A 17566-nucleotide genomic window follows, 5' to 3' on the forward strand; every position below is an offset into this window, starting at 1 on the left:
GAACACTTTTCATACCTGCATATCCCAACACAGTATTACAAGCTGGAAAAAGGCTGTTTCTCATCATTTTTATATCTTAGCAAAGATACATATAATTTTCTAGACCATTTCTGCTTCGTGGGTCTTTAGCGCCCCTGTCACCAGACTTACCTTTAATGAAAATATCCATAGTGTTTTATTAATCATCTGGTGATTGATATACGTTAAAGATTCATCACAGTCTGACACATGATTTTCTTTGATTTTTTATAGAAAAGGTATCATATAGAAAATATACTATTCCTGGTACTGTTTTAATTCTTTTTTTTACAAAATCCATACTGTATCAATGGTTTATGGTTGTTGCAGCATTGTATATTTTATCCCACACTGGGAAGGTGTTTTAATAAGACTCCTGATTTTGCTTAAAAAGCGTAACATTTTATCAACATTTCCAACTCTGTTTCTCCTATACATTATTTTATCTTAATAACTTCTGTTAGATCCTCTCTGAAGAGTTTCTTATCTTTTAATTGAAGGCTTCTAACAATCACAAAAAGCTTGATTTGTATATAGAGTGTTTGTATAAATTACCTGTTCTTCATGGAGGGTTGCTTTACACTAAGACAACGAAAAGCAAAAACAAAACTGAAAAGCAACTCAGTGAAGTTCATCTATTTGTTATCCACACTTTTAGTTTTTAGCCACTCATCTCTTAGAGATAGGTTGTTTCTATGTCTCTATAACAAAAATAATTTGATGAAATTGCGGTTTTCAGATTTTAATTTTTTTAGTATTTTGATGTTTCTTTCATGTTCTGTATAAAATATTTCCAATAAATATAGGCATATTTATTTAAATATAAATCTGTTATCAATTATACATGAGTTAACAAGACAGCCTGAGGATCATTCAAAGCTCACAATATAGATATATTTTACCCTTCTTGAACTTCTCACCCAATGTTTAGTTATAAGGCATCATGACAAATAAAGCATATGAACCATTCAGCATGTCTCCATATTCAAAATAAAACATATATTTGCTATAATAATATCAGCACATACAACAGTAATTATACATATAGACTATATAAGATTTCTTATACATCTAATGACATAGGTATGTTAACATGTATTTAGCATAATGTGATTGTTTAAAAAGAAAATGTATGTGTAGCCTGTATATATACATATATACACATATATATACATGTGTATGTATACGTATACATAAATATGTACATATACATATACACATACATCTATATATGTATATATTGCCAGATACTTTTAATTTTATGGTATCAGTCCAATAAAATTAATACTTTGAATAAGGATGTGTTCTATAACATAAGAAATCTCATATTGGTGACAAAATGTGGTCACTAGATGTCACTGACATTAACTATGGAACTAGTGACAATTTAAAATACTTTTTAGAACTTCCATAATGGATGAAGTGGGGCCTGATTTGCACAATGAACTTAAAAATCCTCAGCAACAACAAAACAAAATGTGCAATATGATGGGCAGCACATTGATCCCCAAGAGAAGAGAAACATGTGATGTAAGCTCCATTATTGCTCAAGCCTACTGCCTGGAGAGAGATTTCAGGCGGGAGCACAGGGTGAATGCTTCAGTTGTTTTCCCTGTTAGGAGACAGTGTTCTGAGTTTGGGTGACAACGTGTGCTGGAATTCGCACAGTGGGGTAGCTGAAAGGTCAGAGTCCTGTGGAGATGACAGAATTTCACACACTCACAGAGAAATACCTCCGGAGATCTTCAGTGCTTTCCGTTGGAGATTTGAGCTAATTATTGCTTAGTGCGTGTGTGTGTGTGTGTGTGTGTGTGTGTGTGTGTGTGTGTGTAAAAACAATGCAAGGCCTTGGAAAGAATCATTGGAATGCTAGAACTGTTGCTTTGGTTGTGTGGCCAAAATAGCCCTAAACTAAAAGTTGTTCCCAACTCACCTAACAAAGCTTCAAAGCAAACCTCAAAGGAATAAAATTGTTTTCAAGTAACTTAATGTCTCAGAAGAGAGACTGGACATACATAAAGGAATACAAAACATATAGCACTCAAAATATATCAGTTACAATGTCTGGCATAAAATTTAAAAAATCGTGGCATATGCAAGGTGAAAAAAATAACCCATAATAAGAAAAAACAGAAACAGTATCAATAGAAACATACCATCGATGACATACATGATGGTAGTAGGCGAGAACACTACCTGATCCATTGTTTTAATGGGCCCTGCATATGTATTTAGAAGATACAGAAAAGCACAAACACAACAAGGAGAGATGCCGATGATATAAAACAGCTCAAATAAAAATTGTATATGTTGAAAAAACAACATTTTCAATACTGAAAATGACCTTGGATGGGATTAGTAGCATAGTAGATACTGCAGAAAATGACTAGCAAAATCAAGACATAGCACCATAATCTATCCAAAGGTTAAGTGCTATGACTTCCTTTTGGGGGAGTAGGTACCCAGTAGTGGGATTGCTGTCTCGATTGATATATTTAGTTCTTTGAAAAAGCTTTGTACTGTTTCCCGTTTTAGGCAGGAAAAAGGTGAATATATCCTTTGACCTGAACTGTGTCTTTTCCATGCTGAGTATGGGGTGGACAAAGGCTCAGAATGGGACTTTTATTTGTCCTGGTAGATAGAGCAAGAAGCATAGAGAGAATGTTCCCAAAATATTCTGAGTTTCTTCATAGTGTATTTACTGTATTTTTCCACTTTGGGAGATTTACGTAAAAACATACTAAAGGACAAGCGCAATGACTATAGTTAACATTTGTTTAATAGTTATTATATGTCACATATTGTTACAAGCATATCATATGATATTGTAGCATCTCCTGTAGGATATTGTGCTTCTTGCTTAAAAAAAAAAACCTCTCATTTGTCTGTAATTTCAACTAGATTAACTATACTGCTTAGGCAGTGGGTACTAATTATATCACTGATTTTAACAATATTTATCATGTACCTAGCATGGAGCCTGCCTAATCTTATTTAATTCTCACCAGATGTGGATTAAAGCAACCAGCACTAAATGAGTGTATTAGTCCACTTGTGCTGTCATAATTCTTCAGTAAAATGTCATCAAAATCTCAGTAGCTTTCAATACAAAAGTCTGTAGGTCTCTTTTAAGTATGCTATAGCATCATGCTCTAGACCTGAGTCTGGTTTCTGATCTGCTCCACATATTCTCTTAATTCAGGAAACAGCCTGCAGGGAAAATCCCATCTGGGGTGTGATGTTTGAAAATTTCCATGATAAAATACAAAATGTAATTTTACAAGAAGACAAGTACTAGAAAATAGTGTCATCAAATCCCATGTATATGTCACCCAGCTTCAATAGTTATCAATACTTTGCCCTTCCAATTCACACGTTTTAAGTATCACACTTTATCTGTTTTCCAGTAGGGAATTTTGACTTTGTATTAGATACCAAAACATTTAAAATTTTCGATTTTAAAATAGTTGATCCATATGATGTATGACTCCCTCAAAACCTTGAAACAATGCAGTCAATACTTACTAATGACTAGTTGTATGACTTGAGAGCAGTGTGGTTTAATAACATGGTATCGGTGTTCACAGGGTGAATTCAATTATGTGGCATACATTATCACCATATCTCTGACCGTATTATAATGCACTTTTAAAAGGAAGAGCTTCATAATATAATTTGGCTCATTCTTTCAGATTTCTCTTTGAGGTTTTCATAGTTTTGTGACATGAAAGTAAATTTTACCTCAAAATGTACATTTTAGATCTGACTATCTTCTTGGCTTCTTTATCTATTGGTGATTTTTTTTTATAGATTTAGGGGGTACAACTAAAGTTTTGTTACATCGATATATAACATGCTGGTGAAATCCGGGCTTTTATATTAACCATCATCCTGATAATGTACCTTGACACGGAGTTATGTGAAATGTTTTATTATTTATTATAGCAGTTGTCTCCTCCTATAGTAGTTATTTGTCCTAATTGTATTTTGTCTTTTACTAAATATATTATGTATTGGCCATGGAAAAATACTATAAATTATTTGCACGTGGTTCATGGGATCAAGAGAAAAGTCTAGCAGCAAAATAAACTGTCAATTAAATAGAGTATGGGAAAGTTATTATTTTACTTTGAGATGGAATATATGTAGAATGCTTTTGGAAATCACAATGAAATAGATGGGTGTATGAAACTCATATTTATTGCTTAGATCTGCATATCAGTAGCTTTAGCCAATTTATTATGTACTTTACAGATGCTAAACTCCAAATATTCACTCATTTAATCTGCATGGGTATCCTTTGAAATCTGTATTCTTATCATACCCATTATACAGAAAAGCAAACTGAGGTACCACTAAGTAAAGTAGTTAATCTCAGGCCTTAGAGATTATAGGTGCCACAGCCAGGATATAAGCCTATCCATTCTGGTTCTGCAATTTATGGTCCTAACTATTATATTACATTAAAGTAGGTAGGATGCCTGTGCAATAATATAAATACTCAGGTCATGTTTTGAAAACCAGCATTTTGACAACTGTCTGTTGGAACCCACCTAGTCTCTAGTCTCATGTTTTAAATTTAAAAATAATAATCTCTAAAAGGTTTATTCTACTTAAAGCTTTATTATCATAATATTTTAATTTTAAATATTATTTTTAAAGTATTGAATATGAAATACGGAATAGACTGTATACATGTATTAAAATATGGGTACTTATTTTAAAATATAAATGTATACAGCCATAGTATAATTTTATGTAGAGGTAACAATCTACTAATGTAGATAATATTTTATACCTAAAGGGTCTGTGACAGAATGCAAGAAATACTTCTTTTCTCTTTTCTTTCATCAACACTTTCTCATTTGGTCATTTACTAAAAACACTTTCACTTCCACCTTAATATATTTCTGGAATCCACTCACTCTTTTCCATTTTCACTACCATTACCTTTCCCAGCATGTCATCAGTGTAATAATTATTTCCAGTTGTTCTCCCTCCCCCACCATCTTAGTCTGTTCACGCTGCTATAACAAAATACCGTAAAGTGGCTTATAAACAACAGAAATTTATTTCTCACAGTTCTAGAGACTGGGAAGTCCAAAATCAAGGTGCTAGCAGGATGGATTTGAGGTGTGCTGAGGGCTCACTTTGTCAAAGATGCTGTTTTCTTCTTGTGTTCTTATATGGTGCATGGGACTAGCTAGCTTTCTGTGGGCTCTTTTATTGGGCACTAATTCTAATAACAAGGGCTTTACCCTCATGATCTAATCAACTCCCAAAGGCCCAACCTCCAAAAATACCATCACAGTGGGGCTTAGGATTTCAACATATGAACTTTGAGGGGACCCAAACATTCAGACCATAGCACCCTCTCTAATTTACTTTTTTTCCTGCAGTGTGAGTGATCTTTTTAAATCACAAGTGCATCTACTTTATTCCTCTGCCTAAAACCTATCCTGTCCATTTCCAATTGTTCGTAAAACACCCAATAACCTTCAACTGATATTTACCTTTTCACAGTGTTATTTACGTATAAGTCACATAGCAAACAATTCACCCATTAAACTGTACAATTAAAAGCCTTTATTCCTAGAGTTGTGCAATCATAAACACAATCAATTTTGGATCATTTAATCACTTCTTTTGGTCATCACCCCCCAATCTCCTCACCACCACCTCCCATTCCCTTGCCTGCCCTAAGCAAACATTATTCTACTTTTTGTATCTACAGATTTGCCTATTCTGGAAATTTCAAAGAAATTGAATTATTCAATACTAGTCCTTTGTTATCAGCTTTTTCCTCTTACTGTAACATTTTCATGGTTCATCCATGTTGAAGCATGTGTGAGTACTTCATTTTGGTTTTTTTTGGCCAAATAGTATTCCTTTGTATGTTTATACCACTTGTTTTTTTCAATCCATGCACCTGTAAATAGGCATTTCAGTTGTTTTCACTTTTTGACATTATTAATAATGCTGTTATTAGCATTTATGTACAAGTTGTTGTGTGGACATATATCTTCATTTCTCTTTGGAATGTAATTACAATTCTCTGTTTAACATTTGGAGGAACTGTCAAACATTTTATCCAAAACATCTGCTCCATTTTACATTCCCACTCACAGGGCATGAGGGTGCCAATTTCTTCACATCCTGGCCAACATGTGTTACTATCTGACTTTTTCATGGTAGCCACTCCAATGAATGCTAAGTGGTATCATGATTTTGATTTAAATGTCCTTGATGGCTAGTGAGTTTCAGCATCTTCTCATGATCTTATTGGTCTTTCTTTTGCTTTGGTACTTCTTATTGTAGTCTTGTTTATTTCTCTAACTCTTTCATATCTTACCCCTTCAACTTCATATTTAATTTGATAGTTCCAGTGAGCCCCTTTAAACTCTTTCAACACAGCTTTTTTTCCCTCAAGTTCAAGCCCACATAGCTACCATTTTTTTCCCACTTTTCTTACTTTTTTCTTGGTGAGGGCTAACTTTGTAGGGGTGCAACTCATGCAACTGCAGATTCTGCACTCTTTAACGACCCCAAGTTTGAGCTAATATGCTGCAGTCATCATCATCTTGACATTTTAATAGTTTTTAAATAGAAACCCCCACATTAAATTTTGCAGTTGCCCCTTAAAATTACATAGCCAGTACAGTTCCTGACTTATCATTATGACTTGTCCTTCCGTTTTGGCATAAATACCTACGAGAAACTCTTCCTCACCTTTGTCTACCAAATTAGGTTTCCTTTCTGAATGTCATCTATATCAGCATGCATTATAATTTGTCATTTTTTCCTCTGATCCTTATGACCTGAGAGACCAAGGGCTTTGCTTTCTTACCCATTATTCTTTTTTTATATGTAAAAGTAAACGTGCTAATTTATTCCCATTAAAGCATCAAAAATAAATGTTTTGTGTCTAATTTTTGAAACCAAATATTGTACATGCCATCAAATGTTTCAGACATCTTATTGGCATGTTTTGGTGTTTGAAATCCTCATTTAAAATTGAATAACATATTTTAAAAACAAAAATTAGAAAAATCACTAATGAAATAAACACATTTAGTAGGTAAAAATGGCCACTTTTCAATTTGAGTGAATGCGTTTTTCTAGCCCCAGAACCCAGCGAAGTGTCTATTACATAGCTGCGGTACATACATAGTTCAAACTCACAGTTGGTACTCAGGTGGTAAATCATATATCAAAAATAATCAAACATGAACTCCAGGGCTAGACAACCTGGTCATTCAGCTGCTAAAGCTTATAAGCTGTGGGATGTGGGCTAGTTATTGAATATTTCTCAATTTCCTCATCTTAAAATGGAAATACTAGCCTCAGCCTCATAGTGATGTCACGGAGATTAAATACACTAGTAAATGTAAAGCTTTTTGGATGTTGTCTAACAAGTATAATTTATCATATGTATGTATTGCCTTTTATAACTATTACATTCAATTCCTATTTGTTGAATACATTTTTGATTTTATTATCAAAGAAAAGAGAAAGACAGGAGGACCTAATAAGAAAACTACCTAAGTGAAGAACTTTGATTGCATGTATTTATCTTTCTGACATCATTTACACTGCTGGGTGAAATGGTAATTATACAAGAGGTCAGCTCATGAAATTGAAATAAGAAGAAGTTTAGAAAGCTAGGAGCAAATCCAGAGGAAAGAACGTTATTGCTAATAGTAAAGAGAAGAAACTTACAGGGAGGGAAAACAGTATTTCTGTTTAAAATTCTTAGTATGACTGTAGAAACTGGTGGATTTGATATATTAAAACAGTTTTGAGAAGGTAGTTTGGATAAATTAATTCTAATAACCTTTGGAGAGTGTTGGTTTTTCTGTCTACATATTTAGCAGTTATGCATTGTCTTTACCTCAAAGTATTTGAAGTTGAGTTTACTTACTCGACAGAGAAATAATGCCATTAGGAATGAGGCAAACAGAATACCTATAGAAGGCATCCACAATGGGGTGCATATTCTTTTGTGTATCTGCATTGATCTTGCATTCTACCTATGGTCCCTATTTACCTGTCCATCATCAGGAGAACCACATGACCCCACTGTCTTCTGTGCGTATTCTTGCTTCTCTCATATCTTTCTTATGTCCTCTTAGGGCATCTGCCTGGAATTCTTCCCTCAACACCACCCTTCTTTCACTATTTACAGATCACAATCCACACTTTGGTTTGTCAGGAAACATACCTACCCCATTCTTCCACTTACTCCTAGAAAGATATAGTTTGCCTACCTGGTGCTTTTCACATTTATTTGAATTGTACTGTAAAATTAGTATCTATCTTGTTTGTTTAACTTTAATGCCACCAAGGGTAGAAACTATTACAGTTTGCTCAGCACTGCATCGCAGTGCCTGGTTGCTTATTGTAAAATAAATGCGCGTGCACACACACACACACACACACACGCTCTGGCACAAAATAATTGTTGAATGGTTAAGTGAGATGATCCATCAATCTCCCAAAAGGCCAAAGGATTTAATGACTCTAAAAATGTTCCATGACACAGTAGAAAGAATAGAAAGTTTTGGAATACTGGCCACCTCAAATGTTCTGTGAACTCTAATTGGATTCTAAATTTGACAATAAACGTCTAGTCAGGTGAGGCCACAAAAAATAACCTATAAATAATGACACATTATATAATTTCAATTGTTTGACAATTAAAATTGTCAACAAAAACTTTTAGTTGCAAATAAACTCAAGAAGTGGTTATCACATGGATATTTGATTAAGGGATTTTTGAAAGGACAATAAACTCTAAAAATAACCATATTATAAAAATATTGAAATACCATTTAAATAAGCAATTCTTAAACTGACCTTCTAGAAAGGCAAAGAACATAACATCAAATCAAATTTCAGAGAGCGCGTTTTTGTAAAGGATGGAATAATAATGTACAGTCAGACACTTTGTTTTCTAATCATCTTACTTAATTCAGTGATAGAACCTGGAAATACTAGATAGACAGCAAAAATGCTCATTAACCTGTCTCAATCAAATATCAGATGTCTTAAATGAATCTTCAGTAGGTGTTGAATCAGAGCCAAGATATAAATGAATTTTCTTTCAGATATTTGTAATGCGTTTCTGTAGCACAAAGAGACATGTCCTTTAGAATGTCAGAAACGAAAATAGAAAATGACCTTGGACTTTTAGTGCAAGTATTTGACTCAAATGCATATTGTGCACCATTACAGAGCCAGTGATGAACCTGAGAATGGCTTCTAACTTTCCTAGGAATCACACACTTGGGCAAAGTGTCTGTTTTTCCAGAATTTATGTTAATAATTTCAGGTATATTGATAATAACTTTTAAATGCAAACATTTTTACTAATAACATCTATATACACCAATAGTTTTTCACAAGTCAAAGCCATATCATGTATGACAGGTAATTACAAGAGAACATGTTTATTTTCAAGCGAATATCATGTAACTTTAAAATTTACTTTTCAATACTGTGAAATAATTACGTTTCCTTTATAAAAATGAATAATTTGCTTTGCATTATTAATAATGTATTTTGTTGTTATATTCCAATAAAGTTAATTAAGTACAAGTGCTTAACTCATAGTAAATAATAGCTGAAGGAGTACATTTTCTTTACTCAACTGCATGTAAATTTCACTATAACATAATTTGCTTTCTAAAAATATTAGAATATACTGTTTCTGTCCTAGAAATTTAAGTGACTTTTACATGAAGTACCATAAATATTTTCTTACATTTGTTCAACTATACTATCACACTATGGGATGAAATCTGAAGTTCCAGCAAGACTTTAGTAAAAGCAACTTATTCCAAGAAAATTATGTAGTTCAAATAAGTCATAATTATTTAGGCAATCAGGAACTATTTTTAATACAATGTGAAATTTTGCCGGTAACTTAAAGGATAGAAAGTAGGATGTTGCCATGTAAATATAGAGAGAAAAAAAGGGGAAAAGTGTAAAACAGGTCTGTGAAGAGTGTTTATTCAAAGCACAGGATATTGTGGAGAGTACAAGTAATTCAAAATAATTGGAATTGACGGTATCCAAATTGTAAAGTGTGCTTGGACAGAAAGGTGATACCATATGAGAGATCTTTAAACATCAGGCTGAGTGATTGGGTTTTGTTTGGAGTCATTGAAATCCTTTTTATCATTATACAGCCAGGGTACAGGAAACATTCATGAAGCTATGAGAATGTAAAAAGTGTGCTTTTAAAAAAAAACTTATTCTTAGCTATACAATAAATACTTTCTACATCAGGAACAGTTTCTTTTTTCTTTTGGCCAGAGAAACATGGGAAGTAACATAATGTTATATGTTTGGTCACCATTTTGCACACACAAGCATAAAATCTTTCTTTTTCCTGAATCGATGTAAACAGAGCCCGGACGGCCGTATCGAAGTCAAAGGGCAGCATGGAAGCTCATCACTGCATATTAAAGATGTGAAGTTGTCAGATTCAGGGAGATATGACTGTGAAGCTGCAAGCAGAATTGGAGGGCATCAAAAGAGCATGTACCTTGATATTGAATGTAAGTTACTTTCCTTTGTATTTTCATTAAAATAACTTTGCATGCTTTGAAACATGATTTTTTGATAAAGACCAAAATATATATGTAGTTCACATTTCAGTACTTAATGCATAGCTTTAGAGGAAATATAGGAATCATTCAGTCAGTTATTGGAGACATCTAGTGGAAATCACGGGATATTTCACAGTGCTGTATATTTCATCATTTTGATATTGCTTTTCCTGAAAATGGTCTTTCTTTTTTTGCAACATTGAACTCAAAACACAGTATCAACTGAAAAATATTAATTTTCAGTAATTGGTCGATATCACTTTAGATTTTTTATTTCTTTATAATATTTATGATTATGTCTCAAATATGTAGTGTTTACATTTCTTATTCAAATTGTTTTGTTAGGCTATTTTACATTTTCATAAACTATAAATAGTATTTTAAATGCAGTGAAATGTACTAATATGCTGTCTTATCAAAATAGTGTTTATTTTCTGTCTGGAAGAAAGGAGCATGACAAGGATAGTTTTTAAAATAAATTTAAAAATGTACATAACCACGTGAGTTTTGGGAAATGGGAGGGCTAATGTAAGTCAAGCTTTCACAAAACCCCTCTGGTCACTGCATGGAATTTAAAAATAATTTGGTATACATGCTATTTTAAAAGGAAGAAACTTAACATCATTCTCAATAAATATTTATGAAGCATCAATATTGGAGAGTCTCTGATGCTTGAAAGGACATAGCTGTTCTTAGTGGAATGTATGAGATATTCTTATTGACAAAATATTTCTATTGGAGCATGTCTAGTACATTAATATTGATAGAATGCAATGGTAACTGTGAAACAAGATGCATTCTCTTATCGAGAATGCCTTCAGAAAGAAAATATTTTCTCAAGAATAGACATAAGTTATCCATATTATTTTACATTTTTATAGACTGTGCTTGTCAAGAAATTCATGGAAAGACCAATCAGAAACTTCTAAAAGAAAAAAGGACTGTTGTGGGGTGGGGGTAGAGGGGAGGGATAGCATTAGGAGATATACCTAATGCTAAATGAGGAGTTACTGGGTGCAGCACACCAGCATGGCACATGTATACATATGTAACTAACCTGCACATTGTGCACATGTACCCTAAAACTTAAAGTATAATAATAATCAAAAGGAAAGAAATTCCCATAATAGAATAAAAAGAAAACAAAAACAAAAACAAAAAAAACACCCACTGATATATTTGTTAAACTATACAATTCCTGGATCTGTAACAACCTTTTTAAAACTATTCATACCGTTGTTGGAATTTACTAAACTTTGTAACTGAAAAAAAAAAAAAAAAAGAAAAAAGGATTATGAAAGGCAGTCAACAATAAAAGGCAACTTGACTCTGACACAAATTACTGACTTCATTTTCTGATATTAGGCAGCTTCTAAGAAAGTCACTTTGTTTCCATCACACTTTCTAAAAAAATAAAAATGGAAAGCATTGATAATATTGAGAACACACAAAGGAGGAAGTGATGCCAATAACTTATTTAACCTTTTTCCCTTAATAATTTTTTCTACTTTTTTCCATTATTACAGTATATTTCTTTTTCAGACCAACAACATCATTAGCAAATTATAAATACTTTACACTTTTACAGTACATTTGTTATATTTTTAATTAAAATTTGTTTATTTAAACCAAAATTTACTTTATGATTTTTTTATTTTTCTAAATGTGAATCTAAATGAAGAAAAAAAAAAACTTAAGCATGCCAAGATATGATTTATATGAGACCTTCTGGCCTCTTCCACTGTCCTACAAAAGTGCTAGGCTGCTAGGCAACATATTATCTTAATGAAACTATATTTAGGACTTTTATTCTTTGCATTTCATTAATATTTTAAAACATTTGCTGTATCATAGGATTAGTTTATGAGAAATGAGCACTATGGATATTTCCAAAGCACAGTAAGGCAGAGTGGCTCATACAAGATATGCTAGTATTAGAATAATAGGACTAGCTAATATGCTAATTAATAGTGTGTTATGTGTCCCTGGGTCCTCAATTTCCTTAGTTATAAGATAAGAGGGTTTAAAGAAGAGACTGTTGGGACCTATTTATACTCAAGCATTTAAAGATACTTTTATTCAAGCGTATCCACATTCTCCAGAGATGCCCTGGGATTTCTGAATTATTGTCCATGCATGACAGCATAGGTATTTGTGTGAAACAAATGAAAACTGAAACTAAGATTATAATTCATATATGTTTATGTTGTAAAACCTCATTGAAAATAGTTTTAAAAACCATACTAGGTCCACCTTAAGCTTCAGGTTTTGTGCTGAGTGATAATGGACACAAAGATGAATAAAACATAGCTCCTCCTTTATTAGAAGTCTACCATCAACGGGGGTTTAAATTAAACCGCAGCATGTATTCAGATTTCAAAGTGAGAATGAAGAAAATATCAAGATAATGTAAAATGCTAATACATAATTACATGAGATTTTTAGTTATTGGTTTTAGCTAGGTAGAAAATAATGGGATAAACAAACAACTGTATATTGCAATTTGAATTATTTGCTCTTGTAATCTATTAATACCATGAATTAATAACTTTAATACAAAAAAAGTACATTGGATACTTTATTTTTCAAGGACTGATTTCTAACAAAGTACAAGGTGCTTTTGATCACATTGCATTCCTTCTTTATAAGTTTAAATATTGGTTTATGTTTCTGCTTAATTATTCCAAGGTAAATGTGCAGACTTAAGCTCACCAGAAAATTATGTAGTTTAATTTATCTTATTTAAACAGGGATGAAAGGTCTTGTTTTCTAAAAGGATGTTTTGAGAATTATTTGAGTATCCCCTGAGATTATTATTGCCGCCGTCTTGATTAGAGGGTAGCTAGATTAATATACTTTGAAAAAAATTTTCTTACTATTAAACTATCATGTAAATATAACTACTTTTTGTTTTCCCTAAGCATTGATTATTTTTCTGCAAATATTGTTGAAAATGAGTTGAATGGCTCTTATAACACTTGATCATTTTTCCTTTTTTTTCCAAAATGAAACATTCAAATTTATTCCACTTGAGTGGGGATAATTAGAAAAATAAATATCATCTCTTGTTAAGACATTATTCAAATATATTTAAGTACAATAAAAGCCCATATATAATGTAAAATATGAGTTTTGACCTATGTATACACCACTAAATCTATAATAATCATCAAGATAAACATTTACATCACCCTCAAGAATTTTCTCAAGTCACTTTAAAATCTATCCCTCCTTTTTACAACTATCCCTAGGCATCCATTTATCTACTTTTGATCACTACAATTTAGTTTACATTTACATGTAAGAATGTATATACATAGAGTCATGCAGTATTATTTTTAATTTACTTTATTATCTTTGAAATATACTTATTTACTTCTATTTAGTTATAGTTGACAAATAAAAATTGTATATATTTAAGGTGTACAAATGTGATGCTTTTAAAAATTTATCATTAGTATTATTTTTGATTGGCCAACAATAATTGTATCCATTTATGGGGTACAATGTGATTTTTGTTATATGTATATAGTGTTAAATGATTCAGTTAAGCTCATTAACATATCCATTACCTCACCTACCTTTTTTATGGTGAGACATTTAAAATTTACTCTTAGTTACTTTGAAAAGCACATTATTGACTGTAGTGATCCAGCTATGCAATAACTCTCAAAACCTATTTCTCCTGTCTATCTGCCTGTCTACCCTTTGATCAATAACTCCCCATTTCCTTCCTCCCCATGCACCCACCCCAGCCTCTGCTGACATCATTTTACTCTGTTTCTGTGAGTTAAACTTTATAAGCTTCCACAGTTAAGGAAGATTATGAGGTAGTTGTCTTTCTGTGTTTGGCTTATTTAACTGAACACCAGTGTCCTCTAGATTCATCCATGTTGTGCAAATGACAAGATTTATCATTTTTTAAATGCTCAATAGTATTCCACTGTGTATGTCTACCACATTTCCTTTATCCTTTCATTCATTGATGGACATTTAGGTTGATTCCATATCTAGGCTGTTGTGAATAATACTGTCATGAACATGGGACCGCAGATACCTCTACCAGGTACAGACTTTTTTTTTTCCTTTGGGTATAAACCCAGACAAAGGATTCCTGAATTATAAGGTGGCTCTCATTTTCTTTTTGGGAGGAACTTTTATACCATTTTCTATGATGGCCATGCCAATTTACATTCCCAACAACAGTGTTCCTTTTTATCTACTTCCTCTTCAGTACTTGTTATTGTTCATCTCTTTGAATAAAGCCATTCTAATGAAGTGATTTCTCACTGTAGTTTTAATTTGCATTCCCCTAATGATTAGTGATGCCGAGCACTTTTTTAGGTACTTGTTAGCCATTTGTATGTCTTCTTTTGAGAAATATCAATTAAAGATAATTTGCCCATTTAAAAATCAGGTTGTTTTCTTGATATTGATTTGTTTGAGTTATTTGTATATTTTGAATATTAACCCTCTATCAGATGTGTGGTTTGCAAATATTTTCTCACATTATTTGAATTGTCTCTGCTGAGCTTTCACAGCTGGCATACATTCACATGTATATGTGTGCATCAATAATTTATACTACTTGTTCCTGTTATTACATCCTACAGATATAACAGAGTTTGTTTATCTAGTACCTATTGATGGACATTTTATGTGTTTTTAGTTATTGACTACTATGACAAAAAACTTCTGCGAAGATTTTTGCAGATTATGTGGATATATAAGTACTATTCTCTGGAATAAACATTTTTGTTTGATTTCTGAAGGTCAATTTTTCAAAAGCAAAGAATTATAATTTTGCTGTCGTCTAGTTTATTAAATTTATCAAACTGGACTTTTACATGTTATATGGTTCGTGTTTTTTCTGAAAAAATATTACCTAATTTAAGGCCATGACAATTTATGTCTAAGCTTTCTTTTTAAAGTTTTGTAGATTTTGGTTTTACCTTAGGGCTGTTATTAATTTTGAGTTCATTTTTGTGGAGTAGGTGTTCATTATTTTTCCATGTTTATTTCTAGTTGATCAAGCACTAGTTAATAGAAAGGACTTTTCTTTTTCTAGCTAAGAGTTTGACAAAGTTGTTGATCTTTTCAGAGTGTTAGCTTTCCATTTTGTTAATTCATATTTTCTATAATCTGTCTGTTTTCCAGTTTGATGATTCTGGCTTTATCTTCATTATTTCCTTTCTTCTATGTATTTTGAATTCACCATGCACTTTGTTGTAGATTTTTTAGGTGGAATCTTAGTATATGTATTTTAGATAATTCCTATTTTCTAATAGAATCACATAACTCCAGATTTTCACTAAGCAGTGCTTTAACGGAACCCCCCAATATTGTAGTATGTTGCATTTTTGTTGTGATTCAGCTAAAAATATAATTTTCCATTTGATTTCAACTTTGGCTCATAGTTATGTACAAGAATCTGTTTAACTTTCAGATATTTGGATTTTTCCTTGATATTTTGCTGTTATTGATTTCTAATTTAGTTCAGTTGTGCTCAGAAAACCCTGTATTTTTTATTTTTATATGTATAAAGATTTTATTTATATCCCACCATATTAACTATTTTGGTGAATAGACGATTTTACTTGAAAAGCACATATATTCTGTAGTTGTTGTTGTGTTTTAATGTCAGTTAGATCAAGGTAAATTATGGTATTTGCACTCATCAGGATTCCTTAGAGGGACAGAATAAGATATATATACATATATGAGTTTATTAAAGAGTATTAACTCACTCCATCACAAGGTGCCACAATAAGCCATCTGCAGCCTGAGGACCAGGAAACCCAGTCCGAGTCCCGTAGCTGAAGAACTTGTCCAGTGTTCGAGGACAGGAGGCATCCAGCATGGAAGAAAGATGTAGGCTGGGCGGCTAGGCCAGTCTAGTCTTTTCACGTTTTTCTGCCTGCTTTATATTCTGGCCATGTTGGCAGCTGATTAGATGGTGCCCACCCAGATTAAGGGTGGGTCTGCCTTTGCCAGTCCACTGACTCAAATGTTAATCTCCTTTGGCAACACCCTGGCAGACACACCCAAGAGCAATACTTTGCATCCTTCAATCCAGTCAAGTTGACATTCAGTATTAACCATCACAGTATTGTTTAAAACTTCTATCCTTACTGAATTTTTATTATAGCTGTTTGATCACATTAAGAGGTATTAAAATCTTCTACCATGACTGTGAACTATTTTTTCTCTCTTTTCTTTGCATTATGTATTTTGAGGCTTACAATGAGACACATAAACATTTATACTTTGTGTGTTGTGTTACTTTCCTGTTGCAGCTGTAATCAATTACAAAAGACTTAGTTGTATAATAAAACAAATTTATTGTCTTAACCATTTTGGAAGTCAGAGGTCTGAAATGATTCTCACTGGGCTAAAATCATGTGTGGTTTGGGCTGTGTTCCCTTGTGGAAGCTCCAGAAGGATTCTGTTTTCTTGTTTTTTTTTCAGCTTCTCTGAGGCTGCCCACATTCCTTGCCTCATGGATTCCTTCCTTTCTCAGAGCCTCAGAGCCTGCAATGGCAGATCTAGTCTTTCTCACATCATATCACTCTGACTCTGTTTTCTTCTTCACAAGTCCATCTCTGTCTCAAACTTTCCTTGCAATTAGTTGCATCCCCTTGGATAATTCAAGATAACTTTCTCATGTCAACATCTTTACCTTGGTCACAGCTGGTAATGTGTTTGTAGTTTCCAAAGGTAAAGGTGTCAGTATCTTTGGGAGGTCATTATTCTCCCTCCCGTTTGTGTCTTTATGAATATCCCCTTTCATCAGAATAAAATACCTCTCTTTTTCTCTGCTGATCTCTCACTTGACATATCTTAGCTAATAATCAAATATCTACGCTAGCCCTCTTATGCTTTTTGTTTGTATAACATTTTCCATTCATTTACTTTTAACCTGTCTGCATTTTTAT

At 32.7% G+C, this 17566-nt stretch overlaps 1 protein-coding gene across 4 annotated transcripts in view; it reads left to right on the top strand.

The window, feature by feature from the left end:
• The window catches only part of NCAM2 (neural cell adhesion molecule 2), a 544869-nt gene that overhangs the window by 367644 nt on the left and 159659 nt on the right, over positions 1-17566 (top strand). For all 4 annotated transcript variants that reach the window (XM_057300937.2, XM_008972557.5, XM_034947985.3 and 1 more), the window contains exon 9: positions 10430-10580. In XM_057300937.2, coding sequence (XP_057156920.1) covers positions 10430-10580 — 151 coding nt within the window. The remainder of the gene's footprint in view (positions 1-10429; positions 10581-17566) is intronic.

Source organism: Pan paniscus, chromosome 22 (assembly GCF_029289425.2).
Source record: "Pan paniscus chromosome 22, NHGRI_mPanPan1-v2.0_pri, whole genome shotgun sequence".
Taxonomy (NCBI): domain Eukaryota; kingdom Metazoa; phylum Chordata; class Mammalia; order Primates; family Hominidae; genus Pan; species Pan paniscus.